The sequence below is a fragment of the Bison bison genome, unplaced genomic scaffold, assembly GCF_000754665.1.
Source record: "Bison bison bison isolate TAMUID 2011002044 unplaced genomic scaffold, Bison_UMD1.0 scf7180017864330, whole genome shotgun sequence".
In the NCBI taxonomy this organism is placed as follows: domain Eukaryota; kingdom Metazoa; phylum Chordata; class Mammalia; order Artiodactyla; family Bovidae; genus Bison; species Bison bison.
This window is the reverse complement of record NW_011494902.1, coordinates 12,444,155-12,458,434: the sequence shown is the minus strand read 5'-3', so window position 1 is coordinate 12,458,434 and position 14,280 is coordinate 12,444,155. Positions and strand designations below refer to the sequence as shown.

At 37.6% G+C, this 14,280-nt stretch overlaps 1 protein-coding gene across 1 annotated transcript in view; it reads right to left on the bottom strand.

Moving 5' to 3' along the window:
* ARHGAP15 (Rho GTPase activating protein 15) overlaps positions 1-14,280 on the bottom strand; it is a 702,765-nt gene that overhangs the window by 573,982 nt on the left and 114,503 nt on the right. Inside the window, exon 5 of the mRNA XM_010853686.1 lies at positions 1,417-1,504. Coding sequence (XP_010851988.1) covers positions 1,417-1,504 — 88 coding nt within the window. The remainder of the gene's footprint in view (positions 1-1,416; positions 1,505-14,280) is intronic.

Below are 14,280 nucleotides of genomic sequence, written 5' to 3'. Positions count from 1 at the left end.
CTGGGCCATAGGGATACTTTATTTTCCTTAAAAAAGATTATCTCAACATTACTGTAGCCAAAAAATAAATAAAAAATAAAAGCAAAACCCTAAAACAAATATCCGAGGCAGTTTAAATTAAAAATACAAAGGACTGAGATATATTTTTAATTTCTTCATAATTAGTTTACAGATTGGACTGCATTGAGACTCCAAAAATCAGCAAGCTACTTGGGGATAAAGGCTATTGCAATTATCAGGAGCAAGCCAAATGCTACCTTTTGTTCTTACTAAAATCTTCTCCTTTAAAAAAAAATCTCCTAGCAAATGATTTTCTATTTCCTATTTAAAGAGGATTACATAGCAAACACCACTAGTGGCTGGAAAGCAAAGAACTTTCCATCGTTTTATTACCTGCCAAATACAAATTAGCTCATTGTGGTTAATTCCTGCCAGGAGACCCCTTTCCTGGCTGCCCATCAGGCCAATGGGGTATGGCAGGTTGGTTCCTGCCCGGAGTCCTTCTTAATCAGGAGGCTGTCAGATATGCTGCTTGCCCACTGTCTCCGACATCGTGTGGCAGCTCTCGTGTTCGGGCAGTGAGGTTTTGAGCTTGTATTGCCCCAGTAACTAGCTCAGAATTGCTCCTACTTAGGATCACTGTCAAATCTCAGTGGGCATTTGTAAGGTCTTCCTCCAGGTACAAATCAAGAAGCCCTACAAATTTCACTTTGTAATAACTACAGGATACAGAAATTGTATTAGTGCCATTAGATTGAGTCATAGAACTATTCAGAAAGGTTAGCTGGATGTAGTGAAGTCACAGTTAGACTAAGATAAAAAATCACTTTGTTAACATTGAGTATTTCCTCATTGGTAACACTCTATATTAAGGTGCCATTTATAAACAGCTTATTATTATTTATTAATGTGTGAAGCACTTTATAGCATGCTAGATAACAACTTAAATTCATGTATTAAAGATGCACATACATGGTTTAATACGATTTATGTCCTATAATATTCTTTAAAACAGCTTCCCATAGTCTCATCCGTTAAGCATTTATTACTAATGCATTTTATAACATGCTTTATAATACATTATTTGAGCAAGTAGCTGCATTTAGTGATCATTTCATAAATAAGAATAAAGCATTTATAAATGGCACCTTAATTTAAAGTGTTACCTTCCCATTACTAGATAGCTGCTCACTATTCATCCCATTTTGTGATTATTCTCCAAATGCACCACTTAATAAAACAGACACTAAGTTCTATTTTCCCTTCATCTGATTAAAAGTTTATTGAGTCATTTCTTCCATCTGCTTTCAGATGTTGCTAGCTTGGAGGCTTTAGTGCGATTTCTGTTGAAACTGAACTTTCAATTCAACAATATTTCTATGAAGATTATAATAGTAAACACAGAGAACTACTCACCATGTTAGACAGCGCCTGCTGTTTGGACTCCTTGTAAAATTCAATTTTCCGACTAGAAAGAACAATCCAGGAAGTAGTCCAGTTTTTCCTTAGGAGAGAAAAAAGCAAATAAAAAGCAGTATTACTTGAAGAAATTAGCACAAATATTGCATAAGCAACATGTGGAATAAGTAGAGACTATCTCTTTTTTAACTAGAATTCCTAAAAGTCTTTTTCTTTATTAAAATCTATAGGTGGTATGGAATATGTATAATAATAAAAGATTCTGTAGTTTTTAGATCATGGCATTTACAGTAAAAGTTTCATTTGTAGATCCTCCTCAAATCTTTTTCAGATATTAAAAATCCAACTTCATGTATCCATATCCCCCACTCCCTAAAAAGCTGTTCCTGCAGCAAACTAAAAAGAGAAATCAGAACATTGTCCTTCATTGTTCAGTTCACTACAGTTCAGTCGCTCAGTCATGTCTGACTCTTTGAAGCCCCATGGACTTCAGCATGCCAGGTTTCCTTGCTCAAACTCATGTCCATCGAGTCACTGATGGCATTCAAACATCTCATCCTCTGTCATCCCCTTCTCCTCCTGCCTTCAATCTTTCCCAGCATCAAGGTCTTTTCCAGTGAGTCAGTTCTCATCGGGTGGCCAAAGTATTGGACCTTCAGCTTCAGCATTAGCTCTTCCAATCAGGACTGATTTCCTTTAGGATTGACTGGTTTGACCTCCTTGCAGTCCAAAGGACTCTCAAGAGTCTTCTCCAACACCACAGTTCAGTAGCATCAATTCTTTGGTGGTCAGATTTCTTTATGGTCCAACTCTCACATCCATACATGACTGGTGGAAAAACCATAGCTTTGACTATGTGGACTTTTGTCACTAAAGTAATGTCTCTGCTTTTTAATATGCTGTTTAGTTTGTCATAGCTTTTCTTCCAAGGAGCAAACATGTTTTAATTTCATGGCTGCAGTCACCATCTGCAGTGATTTTGGAGCCAAAGAAAAACATCTGTCACTGCTTCCATTGTTTCCCCATCTATTTGCCATGAAGAGATGGGACCGGATGCCATGATCTTCATTTTTTGAATGTTGAGGGTTTTTTTTTTTTTTTGTCTTTAAAAAAAAATTTTATTGGAGGCTAATTACTTTACAATATTGTGGTGGTTTTTGCTGAATGTTGTTTTAAACCAGCTTTTTCACTCTCCTCTTTCACTTTCATCAAGAAACTCTTTAGTTCCTCTTTGCTTTTGGCCACAAAGGTGGTGTTATCTACATATGTGAGGTTATTGATATTTCTCCCAGCAATCTTGATTCCAGTTTGTGCTTCATCTAGTCTGGCATTTCGCATGATGTAATCTGCATATAAGTTAAATAAGCAGGGTGACATATATACAGTCTTGACATACTCCTTTCCCAATTTGGAAACAGTCCGTTGTTCCATGTCCGCTTCTAGCTATTGCTTCTTGATCTGCATACAGATTTCTTAGGCGGAAGATAAGGTGGTCTGGTATTCCTATCTCTTGAAATATTTTCCAGTTTGTTTTGATCCATACAGTCAAAGGCTTTAGAGTAGTCAATAAAGCAGAAATAGATGTTTTTCTGGAATTCTCTTGCTTTTTCTATGATACAGTGGATGTTGGCAATTTGATCCCTGTTTCCTCTACCTTTTCTAAATCCAGCTTGACCATCTGGAAGTTCTCAGGTCACATACTATTGAAGCCTAGCTTGGAGAATGTTGAGCATTACTTTGCTAGTGTGTGAAATGAGTGTAACAGTGAGGTAGTTTGAACATTCTTTGTCATTGGAATGAAAACTGAACTTTTTTAGTCCTACGGCCACTGCTGAGTTTTCCAAATTTGCTGGCATACTGAGTATAGCACTTTAACAGCATCATCTTTTAGGATTTGAAATAGCTTATCTGGAATTTCATTACTTTCACTAGCTTTGTTCATAGTGATGCTTCCTAAGGCCCACTTGACTTTGAACTCCAGGATGTCCAGGATATGCTCCTTCATTGTGACATCTCTTCATGGGTTTAGTACACATCAGAGTCTTGAAAACTAACCAGCTAATCTCTCACTGTCTAGCTCACAATATTTTTCAATGTTGAAACTCAACAGAAAGCAAAGATGAAAATAAAAGGAGTCAAATTTTTTTTTTTTTTTTCCTTTTTTGCCAGTCAAACTAGCTAGAACTATAAGGAATGACACCAAGGGCTACTTATTGAGAGTGTGGAGAAATGAATTCTCCCATACAATTTTGGTGGAGTTCAAACATTTTTTCAGGAGTGAATCTGGCAATATGTTTTTAAAAAATATTTTAAAATGTGTATATCTTTCAATTGAACAAGTTTATTACTATGAATTTAAACTGATCCTACAAATAATCTTATAAGTTAAGGCTCTCTGCCCAAGAATGAAGTGCATCATTTCTTAAGTCTGCATGTAAAATATCAAAAAAAGAGAGACAGGTTATGAAAATTGCATATTATGGATTCATATAAGGAGCTAATTAACCCTGTCTTGTAGAAGAATCCTGATAAGGGAAGTTTTCAATGTCAATCATAATATAAGATATAGTTCAAAATACCATACTGCACTATTTATCTATGACTGTCTTCACCCATCCCAGCCCCTTCTGATTATTAATTCCCATTCATCAGAAGTTCAAACATTATGTTTTTAAATATGTCTTCCATGACTTCCTCACACAGCACTTAAGACATATTGAAAATAATATTTTGTAAATTTCACTTCTCTCTTTCCCCCATTAAATAAAAATCCCCAAACCAACAGAAAATACTTTATATTTACAAAGATACCCCCAGTGACAAGTGAATTGGAAATAGTAGTGAATAGTGAATTGGAAAGAGTAGGCGATAATTATATATTTGTTGAGTTAATGATTAAACTTAGGCATGGGGGTATAAAAAAAAATTGGATATAACAACAGTTAAATCAGAAAGTGAAACCCCAACTTTGATTGCCCTTTGCATTGCATTGTTACTTAAATAACTAGATCTGTATAAGTTTGTGTCATGAAGAATACCCTTCAATTAGATGGTAAAACATTAAGGAGATTAATATACATTAAGTTTCTATCTATTATATCATGTTGCTGATGTTTGCTTTGGTTTAACACTCATTTTTGAATAGCTGAATTCATTTTACAAAAGTGATTTTTTTTTAAAAAAGGTTACTAAAAGACTATTCTGGGCAATATAAAACTACACAAAAATATGTTTTAAATGACCATTTAAGATCTTTGTATAATTTAGTTCCACTTTCCTCATAGACTCTAGAGGTTTGATTGAAAGAACAGTTTTGATTCAGTCAAGTTAACATTTACAAGACTAGGTGGCTCTTACATGCTTGAAGCTTTCCTACTTATACACCATTGTATTAAAAATGAAAAACAGAAACAAAACACACATAATGTGTATGTTTCAACATGCAAATACGAACTCTATGTTGTTGGGCCCACTTGTCTTCAAATAGTCACTTTTTCAATCAGATGACAATAAAGATGGAAGAGCAGGAATAAAAACACATAGACCTTTTTCTTCCTTTGCTTTAGTTCCTATTTCTCCTTTTATTTACCACCAGCAGCAAGATGAACTGAAGCATCTGTAGCCTTCTTCTGACAGAGGTCTTAATATTAGATGATCCAAGATAGAGTAAGCATTGGCAGGACTGCTGATCTAGACTGGGCATCTTTGTTATCTCCACCCCTCACTTTTACCATATGTAACCAGCAAGAATGGAATATCCTCAGACATGACAAAATCTTTATTTAACCTGCCTGTTATATTTCCTACTATATTTTTAATCTCCTGGCAGGAGATATTCTATACCTTATTTGCTTCCTATCTATAGCAAGCCCTGGATAAACGGTTCTGATTTGATCTGTTTCAGATGTTGATCGTTTATAGAACGTGTTGGCATTTTTCCCTTCCTTAAACTTGGAACTGGAATTGGTAAGAAATGAAGTTGCATGAAATTCGATTATCTCATGGTTCTCAGAACTTTGAGCTGCTGTAAAGAGTTCCCTCTTAGGTGAATCTGATGAACAGGCTGAAGAGGATAGGAATTGTACATGTTGTAACTTTGGTAATATAAATTGCTCTGGTACTTTACATACAGTGTAATTTCTTTTTGAACTTATAAACTACAAATAATATCTATGAATACAAGGGATTTTTCCAACTTGTTTAAGATCATATCATTTCAAAAGGAAGAACAGAATGCTGGTTTATAACATTTCAGATGCCCCAATTTTAATTCAGTTTTTCATGATCTCTTTTAAAATAAGAATTAACATAAATTATTTTGAGTAGTATAAGTTTGATCATCTAGTGGAGATTTAGCTTCTCAAAAATATGATGAAGATATTATATCCACTTACTAGTACAGAAAATAAGATTCAGAGTGTTTAGGTAACTTACTTAAGGCTACACATTTAGAGACAAACCTAGTTTCTCTGATTCTGAAGCCTATAATCTCTTTACTAATTTATATTGTGTTTTTTAGATTAAGGAGTATAGGTGTGCTTCATTTTATGGTGCTTAGCAGATATCGCATTTTTTACAAACTGAGGTTTCATGGCAGCCTTGCTTCAAGCAAGACAAAAGTCCAATAGCATTTGTTCACTTCATGGCTCAGTCACATATTGGAAATTCTCACAATATTTCAAATTTTACATTATTGCGTTTGCTATGATGATCTGTAATAGTGATCTTGATGTCATTATTGTAACTGTGTTCGGGCGCCATGAACTATGCCCATATAAGACAGCTAACTTAATCCATTGGTTGTGTGTGTCCTGAATGCTCTACTAACTGGTCTTTCCCCAACTTTCTCCCTCTCCTCAGGCATCCCTATGCCCTGAGACATGTCAATACTGAAATTAGGACAAAGAGTAACTCTGCTGCTGCTGCTGCTAAGTCGCTTCAGTCGTGTCCGACTCTGTGCAACCCCAGAGACGGCAGCCCACCAGGCTCCCCCGTCCCTGGGATTCTCCAGGCAAGAACACTGGAGTGGGTTACCATTTCCTTCTCCAATGCATGAAAGTGAAAAGTGAAAGTGAAGTTGCTCAGTCGTGTCTGACTCTTAGCGACCCCATGGACTACAGTTTACCAGGCTCCTCCATCCATGGGATTTTCCAGGCAAGAGTACTGGAATGGGGTGCCATTGCCCTCTCCTGAGTAACTCTATAACAGCCTTAAAGTGTTCAAGTGAATGGAAGAGTCACATCTCTCTCACTTTAAATCAGAAGCTAGTCGTGATTAAGTTTACTGAGGCAGGCAACTCAAAAACTGAGACAGGCTGAGTACTATGCCTCTTGTGCCAAAGTTAACCAAGGGAAGTCAAAGTTTTAAAAGAAATCAAAAGTGCTAATCCAGTGAACACATGAATGATAGACAAGCAAAACAGTCTTATTGCTGATAATAGGGAAAGTTTTAGTGGTCTGGATAGAAATCAATTCAGATACAACACTCTCTTAAGCCAAAGCCTAATCCAGAGCAAAGCCCTAACTCTCTTCAATTCAGTGAAAGCTGTGAGAGATGAGGAAGCAGCAGAAGAAAAGTATGAAGCCAGAAGAGGTTGATTCATGGGGTTTAAGGAAAGAAGCTTTCTCTAAAACATAAACAGACAAGGTGAAGAAGCAAGTGCTGATGTGGAAGCTGCAATAAGTGATCCAGATGACCTAGCTAAGAACATCAACGAGAGGGCTGCACTAAACAACAAATTTTCCATGTAGACAAAACAGTCTTCTGTTGGAAGAAGATGCCATCCAAGACATCCATAGCTAGAGAAGAGAAGTTGATAACTGACTTCAAAAACCTTAAAGCACAAACTGACTCTCTTGTTAGGGGATAATGCAGCTGGTAATTTTAAGTTGAAGCCATTGTTCATTTACCATTCTGAAAATCTTAGGATCCTTAAGAATTATGCTACAGATAGGATGACAAATCATGGGTGATAGCACATCTCTTGACAATATGGTTTATTGAATATTTTAAGTCTAGTGTTGAGACCTACTGCTCAGAAAAAAAGATACCTTTCAAAATATTATTGTTCATTGACAATATACTTGGTTACTCCAGAGCACTGATGAAGATACACTATGAGATTAATGTTTTTATGCCTGCTAACACAACATCCATTCTGTAGCTTATGAACCAGGCAGTCTTATTATATCAAGAAATACTTTTTGTAATGCTATAGCTGCCATAGGTCATGATTCCTCTGATGGATCTGGGCAAAGTAAACTGAAGACCTTCTGGAAAGTATTCAATATTCTCTATACCATGAAGAACATTCCTGATTCAGGGGAGGAGGTTAGAACATTACCATTAACAGGACTTTGAAGAAGTTGATTCCAACCCTCATGAATGACTGTGAAGGGTTCATTCAAGATTTCAGCAGAGGAGTGAGTGCAGATATGGTGGAATTAGCCAGAGAACTAGAATTAGAGGTGGAGCCTGAAGATGTGACCGAATTGTTACAATTTCATGAAAAACTTTAAGGGATGAAAAATTGCTTCTTATGGATGAGGAAAGAAAGTGGTTTCATGAGATGGCATCTATTTCTGGTAAGTTTCTGTGAAGATTGTTTAAATGACAAAAAAGGATTCAGGATATTACATAAGTGTAGTTGATAAACCAGTGGTAGAGTTTGAAAGGACTAAATCCAATTTGAAAGAAGTTCTACTGTGAGTAAAATGCTTTTAAACAGCACTGCATGCTACAGAGAAGTTGCTTATGAAGGAGAAGTCAATTGATGTGGTAAACTTCATTATTTTCTTGTTTTAATAAGTTGCTGCAGCAACTCCAACCTTTAGTAATCACCACCCTGATCAGTCAGCAGCTATCAACACTGAGGCAAAACCCTCCACCAGCAAAAAAATATTATGACTCACTTTTTTGTGAGTCATATTGAGGCTCAGATGATGATCATCATGTTTTAGCAATACAGTATTTTTGAATTAAGGTATATACATTGTTTTTTTAGACATAATGCTATTAGATTATTAATAGACTACAGTGGAGTATAAACATAAATTTATATGTTCTGGGACACCAAAAATATCATATGATTCTCTTTGGTGCCTTATTCTCTTTATGGAGGTGTCCTGGATCCAAACCAGCCATATCTCCAATGTATGACTGTATCACTTTCTTGGTTAAGGAGATTGTCCATGTCAGCTTTCACCATAGTTTTGGTCCTAAATCTCAAGTTATAGAAACTAGAGTGCAGAGCCTATGGCAAGGTACAAGTCATCTGGACTGCCTTATTTACTATTTTACCTAATAATAATTAGAAGGATTGGCCAAAGGCCCACTACTCTCAAGCGCTTTTTTTCTCTTGGGATTTGAACTGATTTAAAGGAGGCGTGGACTGCCACCCCCACCCCGCCCCCTGTAGCTCAGCTTTAAAGAATCCACCTGCAATGCAGAAGATGCAGGACACATGTGTTTGATCCTGGGGTCTGAAAGATCCCCTGGAGGAGGGCACGGCAACCCACTCTAGTATTCTTGCCTGGAGAATCCCATGGACAGAGGAACCCGGGCTGCAGTCCATAGGGTCGCAAAGAGTCTGACACACTGAAGCAACTTAGCATATATCAAAAGGAGTTAATGATGAGCCTTTCAACTGCTCGGAAGAAGCCAGAAGCAGGGGTGTACTTCTAACTATGACACCACCTCTGTCTCTTTCCTGCTAGGGGGTTATTCTGGTTTGTGATGAGTAGACTCACATGTACTCGGTAGGGAGTCTAAAACCAGAAAGTGTTTCAAAAGCCTCTCATGTAGGAGTGACTGAGAATTCACCTACTGGGAATATCTTTTACCTTATGACATAGGTCAGGACCTTTATCCTCTGAATAAAGACTTAGCTATTTTCTTCACAATATCTTTCAAGTCAATTCCCCATTTGATGTGTTTGGCCCTCTGTGTCACCTAAAATTCTCAGGATATCAGCAGAAAAGCTTCTCACCAGTTACTCTAACACAATGAGCATTTGGATGGCACTGTCAGCTCTGGAAGCGGTGTGAATTGGATCAACTGGCAAGGTTTTGCCTTGACTTGAAATTCTAACGCTTTCTACATGCCATCAAATCCTTATAGGTGACAGTTTTTCAGTATATTGAGATTCAACTCAGCAAGTGAGTAGCTCCTTCAAGTTTAGAGGGCTTACTTACACAGGACTTTTATTTTATTTTTTTTAATTAGTTAATTAATTAATTAATTTTTTTAAATTTTATTTTTAAACTTTACAGATTGTATTAGTTTTGCCAAATATCAAAATGAATCCGCCACAGGTATACCTGTGTTCCCCATCCTGAACCCTCCTCCCTCCTCCCTCCCCATACCATCCCTCTGTGTCGTCCCAGTGCACTAGCCCCAAGCATCCAGTATCGCGCATCGAACCTGGACTGGCAACTCGTTTTACTTACACAGGACTTTTAAATAGATCTTCTGAGGAAGAAGTGATTTTCAGAATGGAAATAAAAGTCTCTCTACTTTCCTAGCACCCTCAGAGAAGGGAACACCACACCTGACTTCCTAGAGCTTTTCCACTCCTGGGCACAGTATCTGTGGGTTGTGTTTGTTGTTGTTATGCTGTCACCCAGTCGCTCTTTTTTTTGTGACTCCATCGACTGTAGCCTGCCAGGCCCCTCTGTCCATGGGATTTCCTTGAAAGGAGACTCAAGTGAATTTCCATTTTCTTTTCCAGGGGATCTTCCTGGCCCAGGGATCAAACCTGTGTCTCCTGCATTGCAGGCAGATTCTTTACCACTCAGTCACCAGGGAAACCCATATCTGACATATAGTGAGTGCTTATGAGTGCTTATTTAAGTATTTTTTTTTCTTGTTGTTATTATGTTTTGATATTTGGTGGTTTTGGGGGGTCCTTACCACAGGGCAAGTGGAACTTCCTTGACCAGGAACTGAATCCATGCCCTCTACTGTGGAAGCTCAGAATCTTAAACACTGGACCACCAGGGAAGTTCTCAAATGTTTTTGAGTAAAAGAATATACGGGTTCTCAAATTTCAGGAGCATCACACATCTAGAGTCAGACACAACTTAATGACTGAACGACACCAGCGACAAAAGGGCTACAAAGCACCCACTTCTGCATTTCCCTTATTTATTACTTAATTGCCAAGTGTTTTGACAAGTCCTTCATAGAATCATTTTAAAACTATCTAATGTTTCTGGTTGAATACATCTTTTCTAATTTATAATTCTAGTGGCATGGCCTGAGCTTTCTCCAGAGGGCTTCCTGACTTCTCATATGTGTGTCAATAAAATAAGCTGGTGGGCATGCATCAGTTCTCACCCTGTGCTAGGTATGGCACCTGATACTTTGTATAATTCAAGAAATTTAGTCCCCATGCCAGTCACAAGTATCTACTGAGAATCCGCCACAGGACAGATACAATTCCAAAGCCTGCATATATAAAGGCAAACAGCAGACACCTCAAGGCATTTACCTCTAACTCATTGGAGACAGGTAGTAAACACGGTAACAAATAAATTATCCAAATAGCATTGGGAGGTGGGTGATAATCCACACACTACAGATAAGAGAACGGAGGTGTTGTGAGGTTACGTCTTATCCAAGGGCATCAAAGTCATACATATGGGATTCAGGCCAAGTCTCCTGAACCTTGAAGGCCACACTCATTCTGCTGACCATCTCTAGAGCAGATTGCACATAACTCTCCCTCAGTCATACTGTGCTTGTCTATGGAGAGCCTCATAATAGCCCTGAGAGAGGAAGACTCCTTACTATTGCCAAAGAGGTCCTTGACCATCTTTCTCCTTGGAGCAAGGCTACTTCTTAGACTGATCTGGGCTGTTCTGCAATGCCAAATTGGGAGGATTTTCAGCCCTACTTTCCCAAGATGGCCAGCAGGTAACATCATCCATTGATGGGAGCCAATTAATGCATCAACATTTCATCATCTTAAATTTGAGGGCATTCTTTTTTTTTAATTTTTCCACACAGAAAGATAAAAACCTAGATGTTGGACAGACTCGTGTGTTAAGTAAGACACATAAGTCAGGAAATGTCCAACTTTAGTAAGTCAGATGTCCTAGGAGTAGGAGAGAGAGTCTCCACATAAATTTACAGATAGCAATTAGGTAAGAGATTGACATTAATGCTAGTGATTCAGCACAGGAAATATATCCTGAGACAATAAATGCAGGTATTTATTTTAAATTTTTGTCACAAGGTATCTCATTTAAGATGGGGGAGGGGGTGGCAGTGAGGATCCTTAATGTAATTAAGAAGGAGGAAGAACTAACTTCTAATAAGGACAAGCAGTTAATGCAATTGGTGGGACATCTTCTCCAAGTGACACTTTGGAGAACATTCTTAAAATGAATCCTGACTTGTCAATGTAGAAAGTAAAACCAAAACCAACCAAACAAAAAACCCCAAACCAAAGAAACTAAACACAAACATCAGCTTGACCAAAAATTCTTTGTATTCTGTGAAATGGACACCGGATGGCAGCACATAATAAGAGCAACTTTGTAACTGCTCATCTGAACAACACTTGATGGAAACTGGCCTTTAAAATATTTGTTATCATTGTTAGAATCTGTTAGCTTGGGCTCATGTTGAACGGATTCGTCTACTCTAACACTTAAGTTTTATATATTACACTGACCTCTCCAGTGCCTCCTTTGGTAATGACATGATGGCAAACCAGAAAATAAAAGGAAAATAGATATGAGGTTACTTTGTAAATTTCAGACTCTCTTTGCTGTTGCTTGCCTCTGTTATCTGACTTGGTTACACTGGATTTGAATTGATTCTGCACCCCTGGAGGGGGGTGAAACTGATTTACTCCAGTGTCCTTGACTGATTTACTGAACAATCACTCGGACACTGCTAAGTAGTCTGACTAGTTCTCAAACTGGTATGCAAGGAACACATTTCTTGTCTCATATCCTAAGCTTTTTGTAATTTGCCTCTACTTTAAAAAAAATCAAAGAGACACTGGTGTATAAATATATACATCGCTGTCACTACTGCAAGAAATGTAAAAGCTTTCTATTTTCACAGGGTTACTAGAAGTTGGAAATTATAATAGCACGTGTTGGAAATCATGAAACTAAAGGAACCTTTTACAAAATAACTGCTGTATTCCATACTTTTCAAACGTTCCCCCTAGTCCTTAGCACTGAACATAAAAAGAGAGAAAGGCAAATGCAACCTGGAAGAATTCATTAGGATCTTGAGCAGAAAATGCTAAAATAGTAATAACGTTTACATTAGGGGGGTACTTTAGTACCATGTTCCACAGAAAGTCTATTCTTAGAAACAATTGTTTAAAAAGAAGAAAGAAACAAAAACAAAGGTTTAATAGCTCTGGGGCTCTGGGATGAAAATGAACACCGGTAGACATAACACTATACTACTTGTTTTTCCAAATATATCTCTGTGCATCCTTTCATCCTCAAGAACTTCTTTCCACCCCCTCTGAAGAGCAGAGTAGAGTGAAAAGCCATGTGTAACAAGATGTACAAGCCACAGATGAGATGACGAAGGGGCAGGCTTAAAATGAAAGGTGTAGTAGGAGAGATGAGGGTACAGAAAGTGTACACGCTGTCAGGGGCCTTTCATAAACGAAAGAATTGAAAGCAACTCTTCGCTAAGGTCTCCGAGAACTTCAGAGAGACATGAGCTACTTCTCTTTTGGGAACAGATGTAACAAAATGCAGGAATTTCTAATCTTTATCAGAAAAACACACCTTCAATGTTCACAAACAAAATCTAAAGTTGAATGCTGAATGTCTTTGGCTTTCAATCCTGTCTGTCTGGGGACACTTCTAGAACTTCATTTCAAAATAAAGCTAAATTCATGGCCCTTTATAGATGTAAGATATAGCCAACGTGTTCTACTTTCCACCAACTCTTGCTGTATTCAGAGATAGGTCAAACTTTTCTTAGAAAGAAGGAAAAAAATACATGAAAAAGGGAAGGAAGTTAAAGAAAAAGGAACAGGAAGAGGGGAAGAAAGAAAAGAAGAACACAAAACATGATGTGGATGATATGTCATGGATTTAGGAGTAGAAAATTTGTTGTTGTTGTTGTTTAGTCACTAAGTCATGTCTGACTCCTTGGCAATCCCATGGACTTTCACCCACCAGGCTCCTCTGTCCATGGGATTTCCTGACCAAGAATACTGGAGTGGGTTGCCATTTCCTTCTCCAGGGGATCTTCCTGACCCAGGGATGGAACCTACATCTCCTGCATTGACAGGTGGGTTCTTTACCACTGAGCCACCAGGGAAGCCTAGAAAATTTATAGAGATTAATAAAATAGTATTTATTAAGTGACAGTTGAAACCCTTGGTACGACTGATGGTATGAAATAAAAGGACAGTTTGTGCTTCCTGGCCTCAAACGTCTTCTACCAAGACGGAAAAATCTAACCTACTTCATACAGAGGACATAGCTAAAATCTGACTATACATACCAACTATACATAGAGTAAGATTGGGAGGAGAGGTTGGTAGAAGGGACCAAGTTTCTCCATTTGTAAAATTGATGGCAGTAACATAGCCTGTTTTAGAGTATTATTTCAGTGTTACTGGTAAAGCAACTATCCAAGTACTCCACAGAATAAGCATCTGTTATTATTGTTATAACACATTAAAAGTTGTAAAAAGATATAAAGTTCCTTGATAAATAGGGACAAGACCATGGCAAGAAATTTTACATAAGAAATACAAATTATAGAAACTATGGTATACTATTGAATAGTTACTAAATTATCAATGGGTTAAAAACTACACAACTTCTCAGTTATCATGAAATTGATCATTCTGTTGTTAGTTACAAAAAC